The 26,172-nt window shown below is 44.7% G+C and overlaps 1 protein-coding gene across 1 annotated transcript; it reads right to left on the bottom strand.

Moving 5' to 3' along the window:
• Positions 1–117: 117 nt before the first annotated feature.
• LOC131913859 (uncharacterized) lies at positions 118–26,172 on the bottom strand. The gene is given in 6 exon segments (XM_059266615.1): positions 118–182; positions 1,840–4,513; positions 4,516–5,158; positions 5,160–5,450; positions 5,589–5,730; positions 26,106–26,172. Coding segments are annotated over 6 exon segments (3,882 nt in total).

Consider the following 26,172-nt stretch of genomic DNA (forward strand, 5'->3'; position numbering starts at 1 on the left):
TGCGTTCTATTTGGGTAGGTTAAGTTTAAGGCCTGGTAAGCCCCTGCTAGCAGACCCAAGAGCCGATCTCCGGTTCCTGGTCGGGGTGGCTTGGTAGTGGCTGGAGTTATACCTGGACTAGTAGTCAAACCGAGTCGAGGGGTAATCTTCGGGGGTGCTGGAATAGGTGAGGAGGGGCGCTTCTGGTCAGAGAGAACCTGATTGGGGCCCATGGGGGCGGAGGCCTCCTCAATCTTAAGTCTGATAGTGAACCTTACGCCCCGATCATACCCGTATTCATATAACCTGAGTCCCCAAGTGTGCCCCCGTTGCCAGTTTCTATCAGCCTTCCCCGGGCCAGTGAAAGTTATATTTAGGGGGAGTGAAAGCCCAGGCTTGAATCGGCTGACCTCGGGGGACCCATCTGAGCAAGGCCATTTGCCTGTAACCTTCCTGAAACCTCTATTGGTCTGGATCAGGTCCCAGCTTGAGCTTGGACTCCAGTATGCTGCGCCAGTGGTCTCGCAGCCCCATTTGGCACAGAAGAAATCTCCTTCCCCCCCGCATTTCTTTGCGAGGGCCCAACCCCTCCCATCCCCCGGACAAACATAAAAGTCCGACTGGGCGAATATACATCTTGCTTGAGGGTGACGGCATCCCGGATCCGGCCAATGCACCCCCCCCCCGGGTGGATGGAGGAGTTTAAGGCATCAGGCTTAATGCCCTCAACCCCCCAAAATCCCGAATTCAATGCCAATTGACAGAAATCAGGAGTTAGGGGGGGCCACCATGTAAAGGGGGTATGGAGGGCGGTCGTCTGCCAGGCCGTCTCCCCAGTTTGTGAGATGACCTGCCAAGTGAGTTTCTTGACTAGGTGCGGGCTCTCTGCCGCCCTAATCCCCTGGGGGTAGACAGAGAGCAAGAAGAGGGGGAGGAAGAAGAGCCGCGGGAGCCGCGGGCCAACCTTATTTTTAGGGGGTTCTGTGTGCGGCACACTGTCCATGTTGATTCTCTGGATCCTGCTGAGTCGGCCTCCCCGGCAGCCTTCACATGAGAGGCGTGGATCCATGCAGCAATCGACCTTGAGTGCAGTGGGGGTGGTCAGCAAGACAGTATAAGGCCCCTTCCACCGTGGCTCTAGACTCGAAGTCTGGTGGCGCCGAACCCAAACGGAGTCCCCAATCTGGAAAGGGTGGGGGACCACCGGCTTGTCCAGCTGCTCTCGGTAGGCTTTAGCCAAGGGTTTCCAGATCTCCTTCTGCACCAGCTGGAGGGCCTGTAGATGTGCCCCTAAAGTGGGGCTGGTAGCAAAAGATGAGATATCAGGATGGAGAAATTTCACGACTGGAGGTGGGGCCCCATAGAGAATTTCAAAAGGGGTTAGGCCGTGCGGCCCAGGAGTATTCCGGGCTCGGTAAAGAGCCAAGGGGAGTAGGAGCACCCAATCTCTAGTGCCAGTTGCAAGCGTTAATTTGGTTAAAGTCTCCTTGATTGTCCTATTAGCTCGCTCTACCTGTCCTGAACTCTGGGGGCGGTATGCGCAATGGAGTCTCCAGTCCATCCCCAACAGTTTGGCCACCTTCTGACTTACCTGGGAGACGAAGGCAGGCCCATTGTCTGACCCCAATATCTGAGGCATCCCATACCTTGGGAAGATTTCCTCCAACAGTTTCTTTGTGACTATATTAGCCGTCTCATTCTTGGTTGGAAATGCCTCAATCCATCCTGAAAAGGTGTCCACAAAGACCAGGAGGTACCGGTACCCATAGAGTCCGGGTTTTACTTCTGTAAAGTCTATCTCCCAATGCACACCGGGACGGTGGCCCCTCAAACGGGCTCCTTTGGCTAGATGTGCTTTACCTGCATTGACCTGGGCACATGCGGGGCAGGTAGAGGCCACCCGTCGGAGCACCCGATTCTGGTTTAGCAGAATTGTCCCGGTGTTTTCTCTGTCTATCAGGGTCTTTATTTTTGTCTCACTTAGATGAGTTAGGGCATGGAGGAATTGTAACATATGGTGGGTGTGAGAGGTGGGCATCACTATCCGGTTCCCCAGTAGGTAGGCTTGTCTCTGTGGGTCCCAGTCCGCCCCCATTTTCTTTGCTAGCTCATGGTCTTCGGGGCTGTAGGGCATGGGCTCTCTCCCGGGTGGAGGAGGCTCTGGAGTGTCCTGTATAGCCATTAACTGGCTATTCCCTATTGGCTGGGATGCCACTGTCCGGGCAGTCAAATCCGCCAGCCGGTTCCCTTTGGCTATCTTGGAGTTGTCTTTTTGGTGCCCCGGGCAGTGGACAATGCTGAGCTGGAGCGGGAGAAACAGGGCCCGCAGGAGGTCCAGGATTTCCTTTTTGTTCTTGATCTCTTTACCTGCGGATGTGAGCAGGCCCCTCCGTCGGTAGATTTCACCATGGACATGTGCAGTGGCGAAGGCGTATCTGCTATCTGTATACACGATGAGTTTCTTACCTTCTGCCATCCGAAGGGCCTGGGTGAGGGCGATCAGTTCCGCCCGCTGAGCCGAAGTCCCAGGCGGGAGGGCCGAGGCCCATACCACTTCGGACTCGGTGGTAACAGCTGCCCCGGCCCTGCGTTCTCCTCCGTCCAGGTAGCTGCTCCCATCTGTGTACCAGACGACATCTGGGTTCTTGAGCGGCTGATCTGTTAGGTCAGGGCGAGTGCCATGCGCCTCGGCTAAAATCTGGAGGCAATCATGCTCTATGGATGGGCTAGGCAGCGGCAGCAAGGTGGCAGGGTTAAGGGAGACAACGGGTCCGAACGTGACCCGGTCTGAGTCCAAGAGTAAGGCCTGGTAGTAAGTCATTCGGGCGTTGGAGAGCCATCTGTCTGGTGGTTGTCGGACCAAGGCCTCCACGGCATGGGAGGCCAGTACAGTCAGGGGCTGACCCAGGGTCAGTTTCCCGGCATCCTTGAGTAGAACTGCAATGGCTGCCACCATGCGGAGGCAGGGAGGCCATCCTATGGCCACAGGGTCCAATTTCTTGGACAAGTATGCCACAGGTCTCCTCCAGGGTCCCAGTCTTTGCACCAGCACCCCTTTAGCAAAGCCCGAGTTCTCATCTATAAACAGTTCAAAGGGTTTGGTAAGATCTGGCAGACCCAGAGCCGGGGCCTCAAGTAAGGCCTTCTTGATCTGTTGGAATGCTTCCTGCTGCTTCTCTCCCCATTGGAACATTACCCCTGGTTTTGTGAGGGGATATAGGGGGGCGGCCAATTCAGCGAACCCGGGGATCCATAAGCGACAGTACCCAGCCGTACCCAGGAATTCCCGAACCTGGCGGGGGCTGCGAGGAGGGGGAATGGAGAGTATTGTCTCTTTCCTGGCCTCCGTCAGCCATCTCTGTCCCCCAGTCAGGGTATAGCCCAGGTACGTGACCTTGTCTCGGCAAATTTGTGCCTTTCTGGCCGAGGCCCTGTAGCCCTTCTGTCCAAGCCTGGCCAGTAAAGCCCGAGTGCCCTCTAGGCACTCGGCCCGACTCCTGGCGGCCAGAAGTAAGTCGTCTACGTACTGGAGCACGGTCAGGGTTGGATGCTCGACCCGGAACCCGGCCAGATCTGCATGCAGGGCCTCATCAAAGAGGGTTGGGCTATTTTTGAAGCCTTGAGGGAGCCGTGTCCAGGTCAGCTGTCCCGAGAGTCCCTGTTCTGGGTCTCTCCATTCAAAGGCAAACAGTAGTTGGCTTTTAGGGTGCAGTCTCAAGCAGAAGAAGGCATCTTTCAGGTCTAATACCGTGTACCAGACGTGCGTCGGTGGGAGGGTACTCAGGAGGTTGTAAGGGTTGGGCACCGTGGGGTGTATGTCCTCCACCCGCTTATTGACCTCTCTCAAATCCTGGACTGGCCTGTAGTCCCCTGTCCCCGGTTTCTTTACGGGCAAGAGAGGGGTATTCCATGGGGACTGACAGGGCTTTAGTACCCCTTGGTCCAGGAGCCTCCGGATATGGGGTTTAATTCCCTCATGGGCTTCCCGTGACATTGGGTATTGTCTGATTGAGACGGGAGTGGCGGAGGCCTTTAATGAGATCATCAGCGGTGGCTGATCGCGTGCCAACCCCAGACCCCCAGTCTCTGCCCAGGCTCGAGGAAACTCTTCTAACCAGTTCTGTAATTCCTCAGGGGCCTTTTTCGAGGGTTCTGACTCAAACAAACGGTATTCTTCTTCTAGATTGAGGGCCAGGATTTGTAGAGGGCCCCCTCTAGGACCCGTGACCCTTGGTCCCTCTTCATCAAAATAGATTTGTGCTTTTAGCTTGGTTAATAGATCCCGTCCTAACAGCGGATGGGGGCATTCAGGTATGTGCAGAAAGGAATGGGTTACTTGCCCTGAAGCCAGTTGAACTTTTCTCTCGGTAGTCCAGTAATATCTCCTGTTTCCAGTTGCCCCTTGTACCAGTGCAGACTGCCGGCTAAGGGGCACTCCGGCATGGGTTAGGACTGAATGTTCGGCACCAGTATCAACCAGGAAGGTCACGGGCTGCCCCCCGATCTTGAGGGTTATCCTAGGCTCAGGGGGGGGGGCTCCTGGCCTCGACCCCCCTAGTCCTCCAGACTAAGGAGGTCCGCAGTCTTGGGCTTGGGCCGGCGGGGTCCTTGTGGCTTCTTGGGACATTCCCGGGCCCAGTGTCCCTTCTCCTTGCAGTAAGCACATTGATCTTTATCTAGGGGTGGCCTCCTTCGTCCTCCCGGCCTATCTCCCTCTCTCCGCTGTCCCTGGGATACAACGGCGGCCAAAACTCTCTTTATCTCTCTATGCTGTTTCCTATCCCTTTCCTCTTGTTTCTGCCATCTCTTTTCCTCTCGCTCTTCAGGAGTTTCTCTCTTATTAAATACTTTCTCTGCTTCCTTCACTAGGTCTGGCAACCCTAACGCCTGTAGACCCTCCAACCGCTGCAATTTAGTTCTGATATCTGAGCTAGACTGATAGATAAATGATAGGATAATACCTGGAGCCTGACCTGGGTCTTCCGGATCATACGGAGTATACATCCTATAAGCTTCCTTCAATCTTTCTAGAAATGCAGCGGGTGTCTCTTCCTTTCCCTGTATTACATTTCTAACCTGAGCCAAATTAGTAGGCCTTCTAGCGGCCGCTCGGAGACCCGCTAAGAGCAACTGGCGATAGAGGCGTAGATGCTCCCTACCTTCAGGCGTATTGAACTGGAGTCAAGGGAAAAGCCGCATCGATGATGTTCGGGAGTTGGGTGGGCCTCCCGTCATCGCCCGGAACCTGTTTCCGGGCCTCCAGGAAAACTCTCTGCTTTTCCTCCACTGTCAAGAGGGTCTGCAGGAGCTGCTGACAATCGTCCCAAGTTGGCCTGTGAGTCACTAGGATGGATTCAATTAGGTTAGTTAAAGCAACGGGGTCCCTGGAAAAAGGGGGGTTATGTTGTTTCCAGTTATAAAGGTCTGAAGCAGAGAAGGGCCAGTATTGTAGTTGTTGGTTCAGCCCTTCTCTGAGGGGGAAAGCTTGGGACTCAGTAGGGGGTCCCTCCCGGCGGCCGCGGAGGCGGCCGGCAATGGGGGATGACACCTCATCTTCCTTGTCTTCATCTGAGGTCCTGCTGGTTGGAGAAACCTTAGCATCTGCCAACGGCCGGATGGCGGCCGCTAATGCGGCCGCCGCCTCCACCGCGGCGGCGGGAGCCACCCCTGCGGCTGCGGGAGCCACTGTCGCTCCGCCGGGTCGCCGAGTGGGTCCAGCCTGATAAGGAGGGGGCTCCTCTACCAGGAGATCTATGAGAGGGGAGTTAGGGTCCGGGGGAAGGACAGGGGGCTTGGGGGTCTCCTTGTGAGGGAGCACAGGGTAGAGGGAAGAGTCCGGGTTGAGGGGTGCGGAGGGCCCAGAGACTGGAGGGGGCTGTGGAAGGAAAGGCTTGACCCATGAAAATGGATTTTCGACCAGAGATCTCCAGATGGCGATGTATGGGGCCTGGTCGGGGTGTCCGTTAGGACTAGGGGCAAAAACCTTGCCCTCCACCTGTGAAATAAGAGAGAGGTTAAAGGATCCCTCTCGCGGCCAGCCAACATTCATCATGACCCATTCGGCCTCGCAGAGGGTGATCCATTTTTTCTTTTTAACAATGACACCTTCATTGTTTCCTCGGGCCTTAACATCGGACCAGTGGTCCGTGGTTAGGCTTAATGGGGTGGTGATGGTCTGTCCCATGGTGGTCTCTAGATAAAGGAGTGTTAGACAAGTAATGATAAACAAAAAGACAACACAGACGACAGAAATTTGCGCTGCGCGGCTTCGGCGTAAAACCGAAAGCAGAAATTCAGACGGGGAAGCGGAGGAACCTCGATCTCCGTCCCCTACCAGAAATTCAGACGGGGAAGCGGAGGAACCTCGATCTCCGTCCCCTACCAGAAATTCAGACGGGGAAGCGGAGGAACCTCGATCTCCGTCCCCTACCAGCACCACGTATCCCTCTGATACGGGAGTGGCCCCGAAAAACCATGCCCCAGAGGGGACTTCAGTGACCCGTGGAACGTCTTCCAGGGTCGCGGTGGGCGAAGTCCGAGCTCGTCAGCTCCTTCAGCCCCCACCGACTCAGACCTGACTTAGGGCGCCCAACGAAAACAGAAAACAAATAGACGGACTGAGACAAGACAAACAGTGGCCGGCCAACTTACCTCCTGACAGTGGGTCGGTGGTCCTGAGGCAGGGGGTCTCAATTCCCGGCCAATGCACCAAATGAAAGACCCCCGAAGGCAGTCTTCCCTCAGGAGAGACCCTCGCCTCCAAGGAAGACACCGAGACCACGAATCAGATGCAAACAGCAAGAGGCTTTATTCAGGAACACGGGTACCCGGGGCGACACAGACTCTCGAGAAGCTCAAGGGACTGGCGCGCCCACGGGCTGGAGCAGAGGGTTTTTATAGGGTAGGGCACGGGTACAGAAACAAGAAGCCTGGTTACAGGGTTTTGATTGGAGGATGCAAATGAGGCCTGCTCTGATTGGATGATTCAAGTGAGGCCAGGTTCAAACCCAGGACAGCTCGTGGTTTCTCCCCGAGCCTGCCCACGCTTTTGTCTAGGGTACAGGGTGTTTTTCTGACCTTTAACTGAGCTCCTCAGTACCTCTCAGGCTTTATTCAAGAACAGCTAAACTAAGTTATGTTAGGCGGGGAGGCTGAGGGTCTTTCACTACGTAATGAAATCCTGTCCAAAAAAAAAGCAGAAAGAGTTGGAACATTCAAAGAATAAACACCTAGTACAGAGTGTCCTGGAAATGTATCATGCATTTCTCAAAAACTCCCCTAAGTTGTTCTCTGACCGCCACGTGCGAACACACACACACACACACACACACACACAAATACGGGGGCGGCCGCACGCCTTTAATCCCAGCACTCGGGAGGCAGAGCCAGGCGGATCTCTGTGAGTTCGAGGCCAGCCTGGGCTATCCAGTGAGTTCCAGGAAAAGCGCAAAGCCACACAGAAACCCTGTCTCGAAAAACCAAAAAGAAAAGAAAAAAATTACTAACATAATGGTAGAATTATATTAAAAAAATGTTCATTTCCAAAAAGTATATTGTAAAACACTTTTAATATAGTGTTGATATATATTTATTTAAAACTCAGTTGTATTACTTGGTAATCATGACCTCTGATTTAAATTTTTTGCCAATGATAGGACTAGATACTTACTCACTGAGCATTTCGTATGGCAAGCACTGTGGTAGGCCCTGGGGTCTATGAAGTCTCAAAGATTAATATATATCATGCAGTTTACTGTCTAGAGAATACCCCTTTTCCCTCCTTGAAGTGCTGTGCAGGTTGAATTCTGGGGATCTTCGATCCCTATATTTATCTATGCTGCTCTGAAGGGGTGCTTGGGCTGGGAGTGTGGTAACTACAGTTCAAAATCTCTTGCCTCCCAATAAAAATGACTGAAGGACGGGCAAAAAAATCAGAAGGCGGAACAAACCAAGCTATTGTTCTTAATTTCTCATCCTTTCTGCTCCTGGAATCCAGGGAATGGACACCATCTCTTTCTTAAAAAGTCGTAGCCAGTTAAAAGAGCCCTTCATTTTTTCACCTTCAGTTGCCTCTGAACATGCCAACTCCCCCTTCTATTCCATCCACTCTAGGATGGGTAGCCATCCCAATGCACAATATCCTTTTAAAATAACTGAGTGAATTCCAACTTCCTGCATGGAAGCTAGACTGGTAAAGGATGGATCAATACAATTATAGTACTTACCATGTCAATGGGATCCATCAGAGAATTATTGGAGTTTTTACAAAGAAAGGGATATAACTCTTAAAATCTACCCCCCCACCAGTGAATTATAAAATACTAGCCTATATCAGTCTACCTGTAGATTCTGTACATGCTTATTTGTACACCCATTCACCTTGTCAACATAAGGGTCACAAGTATGTGTGAGAAAGTGAGAAGAGGGAGAAGAAAATGTTTGAAGTCCATGTGTAATTCATACTCCTTGAGGAAGCAATTTCATTTGTAGGTATTTTGTTTAAAGAAATAATGATACACATAACAATTTAGACATCTGCCTACAAACCCTTAAGAATGATACTTCCAAACCTGTATGCCCAGCTGCCTATTGTATACCTTAGAACATTTCCCACCACTTGTTACATTGTTTCTGTTTCTTCCAAAACTTCATGATGAAAGTTAATTCCCAACACTGGAAAATGTGACTTTTAAAAATATTTTTTATTGCATTTCCTCTTTGACAATTTCATATATGTATTAAGTTCTGATTATTGTAACCCTCCACCTAATCTCTCCCACACACCTATTACCCATCCCACATGTCTTTGGGTTGTTTGCTTGTTTTGTTTGATTGGCTGGTGATTAGTTTATCTGACTTTGTTTTGTTTTGAGACCCACTGTGTTTTAATCAGAATTGTATGTAAGACCATGGGTTTGGACCTATCCATTGGAGCTTGGTGGGATTCTCAGTAGGTACATAACCAGAGACAGTGACTGTCCCTTGCCCAGAATCTATCAAGATAGACAGTAGTTCATCAGGGAGAAGTAGGGCTCCATGAGCCCTTCCCCAACCCATGACTGACTGGGCAGGCCCAGTTTTGTGAGGTCATGACTTCATTGGTTAAGACATGCCCTGTTTCCAGTTCTTTTATTCTTCCTGTCCCCTCGTTCTCAGTGATCCCTGAGGCTTGAGCAGGTGTACAAATGTCCTATTTAGGGCTGAACACTCAAGGGTCCAGTTATTCTCAGCACCTTGAACAGCCACGAATCTGCATTGGAAAGAAGGAGATGGGGCATTTAGGAGGTGATTGAGTCATAAGGACTCTACACCTTTGGATGGGTTACTTGCTTTTTATAAAGGTGTTTGATGGAAAACTTTATCCCCTTTTTGCATTCTTGCCTTCTGCCATGTAAAGACATGATGTTTCTACCCTCTGGGAGAGACAGGGTTCAAGTTACCATATTAATAACCAACTAAAAATACAGAAAGCATCACTATCTGTGGCTTCTCAGCTTTGAGAACTGTGAGAAATAAATTACTGTTGTGCAAGTTCCCTAGCCTGTGACTGCAAAGAATCAAATGATATTAATATAAATACAACCTAAATGTATTGGTTATTCTTACTCTCGAAAATATCAATTCTACTCCCCTGACAGCTTCTATTTCAAATAATAAGATTAGTAACAAGCTATTTCCTAAATGAGAAGCACTCCAATTTCCATTAGCTTATGTATCTATTCTGTATAGTTCACACACACACACACACACACACACACACACACCCCTTCATTTTTTCTACCATAACCTGATATTGATCCTGTTTCATATACTAATTGGTCTAATCATATCTGATCTGTCCAAGTCTTCCTACCATTTGCGGAAAACTACAATTCTATCATTTCAAACATGACTAAAATAAGCTGTCCCAATGGCACAGTTTAGTAAGCCACTATAAAGAGCATATGGTGTGAGGAGAAAGGCAGAGTGTGAGTCACTACAGTGCGGTCTTGTGAATCCTGAATTAAACTATAGCCACATGTCTGCAGACATCCGCATCTCCATGTCTCCATATGCAGCATCAGCCCTCTCTCCACCAATGGACAGGCATTTACAAACTGCAGTTTAGACAAGGATGCTCACGGGCATGTCCTACTGTCCGTGATACACACTTGTTCTACTAAACAGATACAAGGACTCCTGACCACGGCTGGCATTTGTCAACTGGCCTGCCAGCACCAACACCCAGTTCTTCAGCAGCACACATTAGGGTCAGCTGACTTAGTCTGTTTACCTGTTTTGTGATTTTTTTAGTATAATTTGGTTTGTGTTTGGAGATAATTTTCTTGAACATTGGAGAAAACAAAGTTCAGAGTTGTCTAGAATAAGCTAAAATAGTTCAAAGAGGGTAAAGATTTAAACGCTTCTACCCATTAATACAGCAAAAGGGCATACTAGGCAGATAAAGGACAAAGCATGAAACTGATTCGCTGAAAGGGACTAAAATAAGAAAGATAGGTTTATGGTTTTGTTGGTGTTTTGTTAATTTCCTTGATGCAAATTATATTATGAGATCAAAATAAGTACTTCAGAGGGAAACACAATGAAGTCCAACATGTGAACTAATTCCTGGGTTTCTTGTAATCCAGTTTGTATAGCATCTCAATAGTTTTAAGAAAACGTTTACTATATGTTTTGTGTATGTATGAGTGTGATGTGGTGTATGTGCATATGTGGGCTGTACATGCATGAAGGGACCAAAGGATGATGTCCAGTGTTCTGATGTATAGCTTTCCACCTTATTCCTTTGAGACAGGGTCTCTCACTGAACTTGGAATCATTCAGTGTAGCCAATCCCATGATCCTCCTGTCTCTGCCTCTTTCCTAGTGCCAAAGTGACCAGCACATGGGGCAATGCACATCTTTTTTTTTTTTAATTCACATCCTCTCCTCCTCAGTCTCCATTCAGAAAGGGGCAGGCCTCTCATGGGCTTGAACAAAGCATGGCACATCTAGTTGAGGTAGGAAGGAGCTCCTTCCCCTGCATCAAGGCTGGGCGAGGTAATACAGCATAGCATAGGGAACAGGTTCCCAAAAGCCAGCTAAGTGACAGGGACAGGTCCTGATCTCACTGCTTAGGAGCCTTACAAACAGACCAAGCTACACAACTGTCACATACATGCAGAGGACCTACCTAGGTCAGTCCCATGCATGTGGTGGTATTGTGTTCCCCAAAATATTGTGCACCCTAATAAATTTATGTGGGGTCAGAGAACAGACAGTCACTAGATACAGAGGCTAGAAAATGGTGGCACTCACGCCTTTAATCCTAGCATTCCAGAGACAGAAATCCCTCTGGATCTCTGTGAGTCAAGGCCACATTGGAAACAGCCAGGCATGGTGACACATGCCTTTAATCCTAGAAAGCGAGCCTTTAATCCCCGGTAGTGGTGGTAGAAGGCAGAAAGGTATATAAGGCGTGAGGACCAGAAACTAGAAGCTTTTAGCTGGTTAAGCTTTCAAGCTTCTAGCAGCAGTTCAGCTGAGACCCATTCTGGATGAGGACACAGAAGCTTCCAGTCTGAGGAAACAGGACCAGCTGAGGAACTGGCGAGGTGAGGTAGCTGTGGCTTGTTCTGGTTCTCTGATTTTCCAGCGTTCACCCCAATACCTGCCTGGGTTTGATTTTATTAATAAGACTGTTTAAGATTCCTGCTACACATGCAGGCTCCCTAACTGTTGGTCCAGAGTCCATGAGCTCCCACATGCTCAGGTCAGCTGTCTCTGTGGGTCTCTCTTCTTTCCCCCATCATGGTCTTGACTCCCCTGGTTCATACAATCCCTCCTCCTTTTCTTCAGGAGAACTCTAGGAGCTCAGCACAGTGCTTGGCTGAGGATCTCTGCATCTGTTTCCATCAGTTACTGGATAAAGGCTCTCTGATGACAATTAGGGTAGTCTCCAATCTGATTACTGTAGACGGCCAGTTCAGGCACTCTCTCCACTGTTGCTAGGAGTCTTAGCTGGGGTCATTCTTGTGGATTCCTGGGAGTTTCTCTGGCACTAGGTTTCTCCCTAATCCCAAAATGCCCCCCCATCAAATCTCAGTCTCTCTCTCTCTCTCTCTCTCTCTCTCTCTCTCTCTCTCTCTCTCTCTCCATCTTTCCCCCAACCTGCCTCCCTCACCCAGCCCAACAAACTGACTCCCTTAAGTTCCCATCCCCTCACCCTCCCACACCACCCCCAGTTTATCCAGGAGATCTCTTCTATTTCCCTTTCCCAGGGAAATCCATTATACATATCTTTTTATGTGGTTGCTGGGATTTGAACTCAGGTCCTCATGCTTGTGCAACAAGTGCTCTTACCCACTGAGCCATGCCTCTAGTCCTCCTTTATTGTATTTTAAAAATCAGTTAAATCATTATGAAAAGAAAAGGTGTAAAGGTTTGTTTTAATTTTGAGGATGTGCATTGAAATAACTTTTTATAAGACATTCTTTTATTTAGATACAATTACCAAGGTATTTCCTTTAAAACAGTGACCTACTGTAGAAACTTCCGAAGATATACATAAACATATATGAAAACCTTGAATGGAGTTACCTTGTAATGTAGCAACACTGCTCTTACTAGACACCACAGAATAACAAACAAAAATCCCCATGCTATGAATGTACAGGAATGGGTTACCTCCTTTGGAGCCATTGACCAGTGAAGTCCTTTAGAACCCCAAATATTGCAGGTTAGAACCCCAACTCTTGCCAGTACTCTTGGTTACCCTCCAGAACTTGACAGCAAGACCTTATTGCTGAAGTAAAGACTTGGATTATTTAAAGCATCTGTAGAAAGATATGGAAGGAGGAAAGGAGAGGCTTGGTCTGACCTTAGGCAGGACCACGTTTTTTTCATGGGAAGGGGGCAATTTTTATCACCCTTGTGTGTAGATGGCCAAAATGCCTACAGAAGAAAATGGGATGTGGCCACTTCTAGGGGCAGAAACAACTTTCCCTTAGGAAAGCTAGGAAGAGTAGTCTTCCAGCAGGAAACTCTCAAAGACACCACACACTTGAGTCGGAGAACATGGGGAAATGAATCTGGTACTCGCCTGACGGCGTTATCTCTACTTGGTAGCTTTTGCAGTGCTGGAAGGTGCTATGTGCACTACTGGGAGAGAAAAAGCATCACTAACCTTTCCCAGCCCTGGACCCTGTGAGCTACAACCCTGACCAGCCCCACAGGGCGTGCCCACAGGTGCAGTAGTGATAGGAATGTCATGGGCGGAAACAACCACTTGCTCCTTGAATTTCAAATCCACACTCCAAGTCGAAACCCATTCCAGCCCCGTTATCAGAGCCAAGAACTTGTGTCTAGAATGGTCACAGGCCTAGAGGAGAACCTACTGTTATTACTCTGCTACATGGACATAGCATTAAACTGACTCCGAATGACTAATCATTATACTCACAGATTACTGCTCTCTCAACCCTCCTCGGAGAGGCTTCTTTTTGCATTGGATGGCAATTAACATAGAAACTCCTAAGTGGTCAGTGTGCAGAGAATAAGAGTCTGTGAACTGCTCAGCTCTAAAATACACATCTGCATCACACCCCCTCCTCCCATGGTTAGGGATCCTGGTAGAAGAACCAGAGATGGTGGATGAGTACAAAAAAACTATGCTTCTTTCTTTCTTTCTTTCTTTCTTTCTTTCTTTCTTTCTTTCTTTCTTTCTTTCTTTCTTTCTTTCTTTCTTTCTTTCGGAGCTGAGGACTGAACCCAGGGCCTTGTGCTTGCTAGGCAAGTGCTCTACCACTGAGCTAAATCCCCAACCCCAAAAACTATGCTTCTTGGACATAACAGGGCAGTTGCACATTTAAATTTTTTTTGCAGGCTTTTGCATTGAGAAGGAAGAGGAGCACAAAGTCCTGGCCCTAGCTGAGAAGTTATCATTTGATAACTGCTGGAAGAAGAGAGAGGGACAGTTTTCTCTAGGATTGTGTTCCCTGGGGTATGGACCACCATACAGTGAAGGCCACACATCCAAAAGTACATGAGCCTCATACACTGTACTTGATGGGTTTCTTAAGAAAAAAAAAAAAAGGAGGAGGAGGAGGGGCACAAGTCGGGTAGCTATAGCAGGGGAGGTGTCTGGGGGAAGTTGGAGGAAAGATGAATATAATCAAAATGCATTGCAGGAAATTCTCAAAGAACTAATAACAAATGAGAAAAAGTAGTGTTCTAAAGGCACTAGTACTGCAACAGCTGCAGAGGTCATCGGGATGGAAGATTCAGTAAACTTAAACATTCCATTAAAAGGAAAGCAATGTAGTTTTGTAGTTTTCAAACAGGTCACACTGTGCTACACTTGAATGTTTCTCTGGGAAAAAAGCAGGTATTAAAAATAATCCCATGTGACAGCATTGAGGGATGGGGACAAAGAATGGCGGTTGGCCACAGGAACAGCACTTTATCAATGAATCATTGCAAAAGTGAGCTCACCATAAAACTGTGGGTTTGGAGGGAATCCCTTCCCTCCCTCTGTCTCCTTTTTCTTTCCTCTCTCCCTTCCTTTGTCCTGTTTTCTGCTAAGGATGATGTAGCAAGAAGGCCTTCCCCAGAGACCTATCCTTTGGTCTAGGATTTCCCAGCTTCAAGGATCATGGGCCAATAGGTCTGTATTTATTATAAGTGACATAGTCTGTGGAATGATTTAAAGCTGCTCAGATGGACAACACTCAGTGTCCGCATGTATTACAAAATACCAATTAAAAACTTAGCAAGGAGAGTAAAATCCTGGGAGTTGCACATGTAACCTGCACACAGGAGTCAAGAATCTGTCCAACTTCTGTGAGAAATAAAATAATATATAAGTAAGCTACTTCTTGAGGCTCAGTCTGATGTCTGAGGAACATGTGGTTCTGTGAGATTGCACATTCAAATGAAAAGCCTGTCTTTTGCTTTCGTAGCTCAGTTCTTACTTAAAAGTTGAGTATTGTCTCCTATCCAAACCTAAGTTAGAAATGGCAAAAGCAATTGGAAAAGCAGTGTGAGGTCTGTGGTGAAGCAATAATGAAACCTGCATTTAAAGAGATTTCACAATTTCAAGTCCTGCCTGTTTTCAGTGATCTGTTTTGGATTTTAAATACTTGTACAATTCTTGGGCCTAAGGAGGAAATAAAAGTTTTGTTCTTTAATTTACAAAGGACTAGATAAAACAGTTATCTAGAGATTTGTATCAAGTGAATACTGTGGGCTTTGTTGTTGTTGTTGTTAAAGAATGTTGCTTTGTTTTCAATATCTACTGGGCCTGGAGAGATAGTTCTGGTTAAGAACACTGGCTGCTCTCTGAGGACCTAGGTTTCATTCTCAGCATCCATATGGAAACTCACAACCATCTGTAACTCCAGTTCCAGGGAATCCAATGTCCTCTTCTAAACTCCATGGCCACTAAGCATGCATTCACTTGATGCGCGCGCGCGCGCGCGCACACACACACACACACACACACACACACACACATATATATATATATACATATATATATATGCAAGAAAAATACCCATACATGTAAATATAAAATAATTTAAAATTATATATATATACACTCTATCAAACTGTTGTGTTTTCAAAGTGAAATGTCCCCCAATTACTTTGTTTGAAGTCTTGGTCCCTGTCAGATTACATTTCTTTGGGCATCAATGGACTCTTCGGGAGGTTGGGGTTAGCTGGAGTAAGTGGACCCAATAGATGATATCGGAGTCTTGCTTCCAACCTGAGCACTCTGTTTCTTGGTTGTTGCCATGTAACTATCAGCTATTGCATGTTTCCGCTGCCCAACCTCCCCCCAAACCTATACTAGTCCCTCCATCATGTCCCCACTATGATAGACTCTATTTTCTCAAATTAAATAATATAAAATAAAGCTTCCTTTAAGTTGTTCCTTGTCAAGTATTTGGTTACAACCATGATAAAAGTAACTAATAAAGGAAATTCCTTCTGAGAAAGTGTGGTCGTTGCTGTGGTAAACTTGATCATGTAATTCACAGGGCTTTGAAACTTCTTTGTGGAGCCGGGCATCCTGGCACACGCCTTTAATCCCAGCAGTTGGGAGGCAGAGGCAGGTGGATCTCTGAGTTTGAGGCCAGCCTGTTTACATAGCCAGCTCCAAGACATTTAGAGCTGTATAGTAAGACCTTGTCTTGGAAAAACAAAACAAAACAACTGCCTTGTGGGAGGAATGTGGGAAAGTTTGGACACATGAGGCACAGAAGCCCCAGACTGCTGTAAGCACAGCTTAATGAGTAGCTATGGCGATTGTAGAAGAGCAGAATGAGAATAAAAGGCAGACAGGAAAAAAAAAAAACCTTTTCCCATTAGGTTTCAAGTGGGAATGGAGACTTTCCTGAGGATTGTACCAGACTGTACAATTCTCCCACAGCAATCATTAATGAAGAAAATTCCCCACAGACTTGCCTATGGGCCAATCTCATCACTGCCTGTCTGTAGAGACTTCCAGGTCTTCTATGGTTGGTATTGAGATTAAAGGCGTGTGTCTCCAATGCTGGTTGTATCCTTGAACACACAGAGATCTACCTAGCTCTGTCTACCAAGTGTTGGGATTAAAGGTGTGTGCCACCACCGCCACGCTCTTGCTATGGCTCTAATAGCTCTGACCCCCAGGCAACTTTATTTATTAACATACAATTAAAATCACATTTCAGTACAAATAAAATACCACCATACCTGCCTGTCTTAGTTTGGTTTCTACCCCCATGATAAAGACAACAACCAAAAGCAACTTGGATAGGATAGAGTTTCTTTGGCTTATATAACCTATTAATTACAGTTCATCATGAAGGGAAGTCAGAGCAAGAACTCAAGGCAGGAATTAAAGCAGAGCCCATCATGAAGTGGGGCTGGGCTGCATCTTAAGCTGACAGCAGCACTTGACATTGTTGACCATATTGTTCTGGTTTTGTAGGCATGCAGAAACAGGCGTTACATGGTCCTGAACGCTACTCAGGAGTTCCACAGAGCCATGCAGTTAGACAATGTGTGGCAGGGTCATAATTTCCTGGATGGAGGTCCCAAGAAACCACTGTAAATCTGTGAAAATGAAGTTTAACTTACAATAGAGACCCCAAGAACATTGGAGGGACTTCTGACAGGGACTGAGTCGTTAGTGTACCTATGCCGTGGCAGAAAAGCTGAAGGAGCATGTCCTGCTTAGATTTTTTTTTTCAATTTGCTATGAGGCTGGATCATCTGAGAAGAGGGAACTTCAGCTGGGAAATAAGACGGTTGGTTACATCTACAGGCAGGACTGTCCAAGACTGTTGGAGCCCACATGATGCCACCATGAGTGATGGATATGGACACAGGGTTTGCCCTATGGGTTTTAGGTTATACTTTAGTTCACTCTTTATGTTTTCCATTATTTTCTTTTGGAATGGGACTACTTACTCTGGGTCACGGCATATTGGATATGTATAAATTACTTTTGTTTAGCAGAGGTTCACAGTTAAGCGATTGCCTTGACTCTCAGAAAAGACTCTGGACTTTCGAATAGAGTTTCCCTGCAGTGGGGGCTTTTGAAATTGAACTGCATGAATTTTGCAATAGCCATGGGCCCATGGGGTCTTGGGCAAATTGTTACAGTTTGAATGTGAAATAACCCCCTAATGGCTCATGTGTTTGAATACTTGCCCACCAGCCAATGGCATCATTTGGGGGAGATTCTTGGATCTTTAGGAGGTTGAACGTACCCTGTAGAAGTGGATTTCTGAAAGGGATGTACTTCATGGATTACAGCCCAGTACTGCTTCTAGCCTAGTCTCTCTGCTTCATGGTTGAAGCCCTGAAAAAAATCAGCAGCTACACATCTCTGCAACCATGAACCAAGCTGTACCAGGTTCTGTGTCTTCCCCGTCCTGACAGATTCCCCTCTCAGACCATGAACCCAAATAAAGCCTTATGTTTTTGTCATATTTTTGGACACAGGGATGAGAAAAGTGATACACAAACTACCATAAAAATGGATGGAATGTGTAATTCTTTTTTTATAATTCCTTTTCATAATTTTTTTTTTAATTTTATGTGCACTGGTGTTTTGTCTGCATGTATGTCTGTGTGAGGATGCTGGATCTCCTGGAACTGGAGTTACAGACAGTTGGGAGCTGCCATGTGGGTGCTGGGAATTGAACCTGGGTCCTCTGGAAGAGCAGCCAGTGCTCTTAACCTCTGAGCCATCTCTCCAGCCCCAGAATGTGTAATTCTAAACAGTGTGTACCTTATTATTATAACCAGCACAAATACTGGTTACCCTGAAGAGTTTAGTTTCCAATGAATGTGAAAAGCGATCCTGAAAGCTAGTGACATTAACCTTTGGCTAACATGCTAAGTCTGTTTCTGATTATGGAAAAATGCATCTAAAAGCAATCATGGGTCGCCCTGCATTGCAGGCTCCCGCTGTTCTCTGGGCATTTAGAGCAGATGACTTGTGAGTGATGCGGAGTTCCTGCTTGTTGGCCAGCCGTCAACTGCTCAGAATTCCTTCTGATTGGAGTTAGCCTCACTTGATCCTTCTTTATCCATTCATAGGAAAAAATGTACAATAAATAAGCATGTGGATTCTAGTAAAAATTAGAAGAGAAAAGGAATGTGGCTGTTTGCCACAGAAGCTTACAAAAGAAAAAAAAAAAAAGAAAGAAAGGTCGTCGTGTTTTCCCATTCCTGATAGGAACTGACTTCCAACTTAAACTTGCAGCTGTAATTCTCTGCAATCAAGACTGTCATACAACACACCAACACCCAGCTCATACCTGGGGTGCTTTATTCGGGAAACTAGATATTGCATGATGAAGAAATTCTGCTACACTTACATGTAGTCTAGACTGGAAGTTGCTGGAAATTGATAGAGTCACACTTGGAAAAAAGACCACACATGTGAGCATGTGCCCACACATGTTGCTGATGTGTACATCAGAAAGAAGTTTAAATATATAGGACATGCCTTTGCACTTAGAATGTTGTGCATAAAGGACTTACAGTGTTTCCACAACAGTACATTAAGCTCTGAAAACTCAATGACTTTTCTAGCCCAGAGTTCCAAACTCTTTTCATAATCCTACCCAGAATGACATGGTCATGCCTTTCACAATAACCACATAATCCTGGTACCAACTCCTAGCTTAGTTTGTTTTCTATTGCTCTGATAATGATCATGACCCAGAGCAACTGTGGTGAAGATTATGACCAAAAGGGGAAGAACGATTTATTTCACCTGGAAGGTTTCAGTAGTCCACCATCAGGAGAAGTCAGGGCAGGAACTCAAGGCAGGAACCGAAGCAGAGACATGGAGGGACATTGCTTACTGGCTTGCTATCCCTGTTTTGTTCCATGTGATTGCTTTTGCCAGGCCCTCCTTCCCAGGGATGGCACCAACCAGAGTAGACTGGGCCCTTCCACATCAATCACCGATTAAGAAATTGTGCAACAGGCTGGCCCACAAGCCAAGCTGACGGGGGTATTTTCTCAGTTGTGGTTTCCTCTTTCAAAATGATGCTAGCTTGTGTCGAGTGGACAAAAACTAACCAGCAAAGACATGCTATGGTTTGCTTAACAATTTAACCAGTTAAAGATACACAGTTTGCTTCCGGTTTTTAATATTCTGAATAAACTTACTCTAAATACAAGATTTTTAGGAGAACCTAAGTCTTTAAACTTCTGTAGGCTATGTATGTACTGTGTACTTGTATAGTTGAGTGCCTGGTCTCTAAACAAACTGACATGATGTTTTCCAGAGCATCCATACCATTTTATATTCTCACCATCAGAGTGTGCATAATCTACTCCTTTCGGCCCTTGCTGGCATTTGGTGTTCTATTTTTATTCTATGCCTCTTGATGTATTTAAAGTGGTAATTCATTTGGTTCTAATTTGCATTTCCCTAATGTTCAGTGATGTTGAACATAATTGTATAAGTTGATTGACCATCTGTGTATCTCTTTCTGGCTAAATGTCTTTTTAAGAGTGAGTATTTATTTATTTTAAGTGTATGAGTGTATTGCCTGCATGCATATGCACCATGTGGTTTCCTGGTACTCACAGAGGTAAGAAGAGGGATCAGATAACCTGGAACTGGAGTTACAAATGGTTGTGAGTCACCATGTGTCTCTGGAAACTGAACCTGCATCTTCTGCAACAAATGCTCTTAACCACTCAGCCATCTCCTCATCCTCCCTAAATGTTTTTTTGTATCTTGTCTATGTTCTAGCTAAATTGTTTGGAATCTTTTACTGCTGATTTTAAAGATTTTTTTTTTTAAAATTAGGATTAGGCTTATTTGTAAAAGGCGAAATTTCCTTTGTTTTAAATACTTTAAAGTTTATTCTCCCATGTAATAGAAACCTAGGAGTAGGCACCTCCTGGTCATGTGTGGAGAGAATTCTGTCTCTTTACTGTGTGCTGTTTCCGTTATTGGAATTTTTTGCCCCCAAGTGGCTTCCAGAGTTCTAGTCATTCCATTTGTAGTTCAGGAACCAAGCAGATGTTAGAAAGAGGGTGAAGGTGGCTCTTTTCACAGACCCTACTTACAAATCTTCTGTTGCATGTCTTACACTTCTGTAGGGTAAAGACATGATAAAAAATGATAGCCACTGAAATGATAATGTATTCATTATAAAAGAGTTTAAAGAACTCAAAGATGTAAATAGAGAAGATTTAAAATCCCCATTATTATATCTTCCAGAAATAATCATTGTTAATAGTAGAGAATATTTTCTGTTATGATTTTAGGAATTCATTGGAGTTTAATTTAAATATTTCTCCTTTTGAATACATAGGTCTGCAATTAGTAAATACACTCTTTTGTGCAGCCATCACCACGACTGAGGCCATTCCCAGTTCTGAAGTTTCTGTGGGGATTCCAGTACTCGCCTCACCCTCGAGATGGGTGTGTGGTTTCCACCTTTCTCCCCAGCTTGTTATTTTGTTCTCTTAACATGTCCTTTTTCAGAGGGAAAGTTTGAACGTGGAAGAAGGGCACATTTTACTGTTGGGATCATGCCTTTGGTATAAAGTAACAGTTAATATTTTACATGTGGAAATCAAGACATCCTCTCTTCCCTCATCTCCCATGTCCAATTCATTCCCTGGTCATGTCAACACCACCTCCAAAACGTCTCCCCCAATTCTTCTCTTCATTTTTACAGCTATTACCAAGATTCAAAACACCACTACTGCTCACATAGTTAGTCTCTCTTCTCATACCATGTGACCTCTTACCTAACTGCTTGAAAAGGTTTCCCACCACACTTTAAATAAAACTCAGTTTCTACCACAATCTGTAAGGACCTGCCATATTTGGCTTATCTGTGTCTGATAGCACCTTGATGCTCTGACCTCTGACCTTCCTCCTTCTCACCCTGGTGCACTAAACTAAACCCACACTCATTTCTCTTCATGTTCCAACTACACCAGGCCCCCTCTCTCTTGGGGTCCTTGCGTGTGCTGATCTCTCATTCTAATGTCCACAAAGCTAACATCTCTGACTCAGGACTCAGTTCATGATGACGGTCCCAAGATGCTTCACTGATTGATCACCATGCTGAACGTAGCCTACTTCTCTCTCATCACCTTGCACCTGTCAGCTTTACTAAATTGTTATTTACTCCTTCTCCCTATCCTGGAGGGGGTCTGTCAAGGCTGTGGCCTTTCCTGCCATTCACACTGCTGCATCTTCAGCACCCAGCACTTTGGAACCACTAAATGTTTATTAAATATTGAGCACTTCCATCGTTTTTTATCAAAAAAATTAATTTCTTTTTGAGTCCTCACCTGCATTTGCAATAATGCTAATTAATTCAAGTAACAATGACAACTCATTTTTATTTCTGATGATTTCAGTCCTTAGTGTAGTCACATGCTTATTCATGTTGCCTGCAGTACACAAACATAATGTAGGATAAATTATGTCTCAGCCATATCTTGATGCTAACTGCAGAATCAGTAACAGCAAAGGTACCATTATTGCGTTTTTGCTTCAAAAATCATGTAAGTTTGTATCTCCTACTTCACCAATAGTTCTCTGGAGTATCTAGGCGAGTCCAGACTGGTTTCCACAGCTTTGTGTCTTGTTCTGTTAAAAGAATACAATATGAACTTTCCTCACAAGGATGCAATGTAAAAGTGCTTCTATTTATTACAAGTATTGCAAGATTTTTGTGTCTTTAATAGTGTGGAACCCCACAGCTATCGTATGAGGACATCAAAGACCTCATGTCTATTGAACAAAGAATAAAAATAGACAACTCATGGAAGTCCTAAATAATCAGCATATAAGTGAAGAGATGTACTATTTCATCTGTAATCAGACAACTTCAAATTAAATCAACCAAGAAAATTAGTTAACACCAAGTACTAGTTAAAATGAAGAGAAATCGAACCTTATGCACTGGGGAGAATATCAATTCATAATATTTAGTGAAATTAATTTCAGATATATGCTCTCAACAAAAGAATATGTTCTAAGAAACGTTTGTCTTTAGGGAGTTTTTCTTGGTCATAAAATGTATAGATTTAGGTATTATAAGTCTGTTCTCAACCTTCCTAATGCTGTGACCCTTTAATACAGTTCCTCATGTTGTGGTGACCCCCAACCATAAAATTATTTTGTTTCTTCTTCATTACTGTAATTTTGCTACTGTTATGAATCATAGTGTAAATACCTGTGTTTTTGGATGGTCTTAGGTGACCCCTGTGAAACGGTCATTTGACCTCCCAAAGGGGTCACTGCCCACAGGTTGAGAACTACTCATAGAGCCAAGAGACATAGTTAACAAGAGATACACAAAGCAGATGCTGATGTGACAACATACTGTCTCACAGTAGGTTTTTATTTTTTGTAAGTACTCTCTAAAATAGTGATGAAGGAATGGCATCATAAGTATATGAGCCAGCAACCTAGTTATTTATTATCATCAATCTTTATGTACTGTGCATAACTCCAACTGCTTTACTCTTGTATGACTGACAGCACATTAGGTTTGTTCACACATCACCAGCACTAACGTTGTGTTAAGATGTTACTGCTATGATGTCTTTAGGTGTGATGGTTAATCTTCATTGTCAGTTTGATTAGGTTAAGAAACAGGGAAGGCATTATCATGTTGGGGTGTGCATGAGAGGGTGTTTCCAGAGATAATTAACAGAGGGAAGAAAACGTACCATGAATGTTGGGGGCAACATCCCACAGATGGGATCTTGTTAGAAACACAAACAGAAAAAGGAGAAAGCAAGCTGAGTGGCAGCAGTCTCTTCTCTTTGTGCTTCCTGTTCTGATGAAAGGTGAAAAGCAGCTTTCCAATGAGGCAGACAGAAGCTGGTCCCACCCTATGCTTCCCTACCATGCTGGTTCACAACCATCCACAATGCCCTCTTTGATCTCCTTTGGCACCAAGAACCCACGTGGCAAACAGATATACATGTAGGCAAAACACCCACACATAAAGTAAATGAATAAATCTAATAAATAGTTTAAAAAGTAATGTGCATTCAAAGCACATGCACCATAAAGAAAACAATATATCTCAAAGCCTAGGGAAATACAGTGAATATATTAAAATGACCATCTCAAATGAGAAGGACAAGGCAAATAGGGTTAAGAGGACTGGGGACAAGTAATAAAATAAAATAAAGGAGAATCAGAGAGGCTCAGGGTAGAGTCTGAAGTCTGTGTACCTGAGAGCCATGTGATCATGAATAATGCATGCATGTCCTAATTTTCAGGAGGAATGCTTAAGTAATGTTCCCAGCAAAAGCATGCACAGATTTTAAAACAGATTCTGGCAAGATGTAAATGGCCTTATGTAGAGGGCACATAGATAGCTGATTAACACAAATCTTTAAGTATATTCTTCCCCAACATATTTGAAATAAAGTTGCATGATGCAATCAGTCTAGAAAAAAGTTTTAAAAAATTAAAATATGGTTAGTTGATACTCAAAAAGAAATGCTCTGTAAATCTAGAAAATACAAAGATACTTTATCAAAAGGTTTTCTTTGTTGAGACTCATGTAATTTGCCTGTTAGTAGTTTTTAAATCACTAATTAAATTTGTTCTGTTGTTATTTCATTTTACACACTTGCAGAATAAACCTTTAATCTATGTCATTAATTGTGAGAACAATATTCTGCAAAGTGTTGCTTTTTAATAATTTTTATATGCATAACATCCCAAGTTATTTAATTATATTTGTGTTAGTGGTATTAAATCATCATAGGCCCTTTAACAAGGTCTTCTAAGTATTATGGTCGTTTCTGCCCATATTATTATTAATAACTCATAGCAGTGCTAACTATACAATGAAATAAAGGCTGAGAGATACAGGCTGTAGGACTCAAAGGCTGCTGCTGCTTGGCCATTCAGCCTCATACGGGGGTTTTCAGTGATGTTTCTCTTGGTTTAAAAAGAGTATTTCCTATAACTACATTTTTTTATTATTAAGAAATTTTCTATGCATTTTACATACCAACTAAAGATCCCTCCCTCCTCCCTCTTCCCACTTCCGAGCCTTCCCCCTCAACTCACCCCCAATTCCCACCTGCTCCAAGGCAAGGTCTCCCATGGGGAGTCAGCAAAGCCTGGTACATTCAGTTGAGGCAGGTCCAAGCCCCTCCCCCCTGCACCAAGGCTGCCCAAGGTGTCACCTCTTAGGCACTGGGCTCCAAAAAGCCGGCTCCTGCCCCAGGGACAGATCCCTATTCCCTGCCTGGGGGCCCCCCAAACAGTTCAAGTTAAACAACTCTCTTGAATCTCCAGAGGGCCTAGTCCAGTCCCATGAGGGCTCCACAGCTATTGGTCCACAGTTCATGGATTTCCACTAGTGTGGCTGGTCATCTCTGTATGTTTCTAGACATCAAAATACTGAACAATTCAATTTTTTAAAAAAATGGACTGCAGAGCTAAACAGAGAATTCTCAACAGAAGAATCTCAAATGGCTGAAAGACATTTAAGGAATTTCTCAACATCCTTAGTCATCAGGGAAATGAAAATCAAAATGACTCTGAGATACCATCTTACACCTGTCAAAATGGCTATGATCAAAAACACTGAAGACAGCTTATGCTGTAGAGGATGTGGAGCAAGGGGAACACTCCTCCACTGTTGGTGGGAATGCAAACTTGTACAGCCATAACTATATTTTCTAATTTCTTTTCTTCTCTTACACATTAGAAGCAACATGCTCTTCTGTGAATTTTAAATAATTACTTCAAATAATAGCCTTTAAATTTTGTACTGCTTATACCAAGATGTTTTAGAGCAAATCAAAAGCGTTACTAGTAGTGTGACTAAAATACATGTGTTTTTAATGTTTCCTGTTTATGAATTCTATGATTTCTCTATTCAATATATTTAGTTCTTTGCCAGCTTAAGGAAGTCAGCTCCCCCGTCAGCCCAAGTGTGACCAGCAGCTGATATAGGTGGGGCAGCTGCCTCTGCTTCAGGCAACTTCACCATATTTTCTCCAGATCCCTATAAATATTGCATGAAAAACATTGGAAAGAAATGTATTAATATGCTCAGAACATTTGTGTGCTGGTAAAGATGGTAAAGTCCATGGTCAAGAAGAGTCTCATTACTTCATTGTTACTATTTTTTATTACTGCCATTATTGGTAGGTATGATTTATTTTAGGAATTATAAAATCAATGTCTGTCCTGATTAGCAGAAGTCAAGCAGGCATAGAAAGGTGATAGGCAAGCAGAAAAGAATAATTGTACCCATCATGGGGTGGACAATAGAAAATTTAATTAAAACAGAATATTTCAGAGAATTGAACCACAAACTGCTCCAACAGTCTTTTATAGTAATTGGGTAAAACCTGAGTAGGTATCAGTTTCATGGTCTGCATTTCCCAAACTAGATTGAGCAAGATATCTTTGAGGGTTTTTCATTTATAGGTGTTTGGAAGGGGGAAAGTGAATTCACATAGACATAATATTCTCTCCTGGCAGCCAGCTCCCAAATAACCACACAGAGACTTATTATTAATTATAAATGCTCATCTGATAGCTTAGGCTTGTTACTAACTAGCTCTTACAATTTAAATTAACCCATATTTCTTATCTACATTCTACCACATTGGGGTACCTTTCTTCAGTACAGCATGTTTCTCTTGCTTCTCCTTGTGTCTCCTGATGACTAGCCCCTTCTTCAT

This window comes from Peromyscus eremicus, chromosome 6 (assembly GCF_949786415.1).
Source record: "Peromyscus eremicus chromosome 6, PerEre_H2_v1, whole genome shotgun sequence".
Classification (NCBI taxonomy): Eukaryota; Metazoa; Chordata; class Mammalia; order Rodentia; family Cricetidae; genus Peromyscus; species Peromyscus eremicus.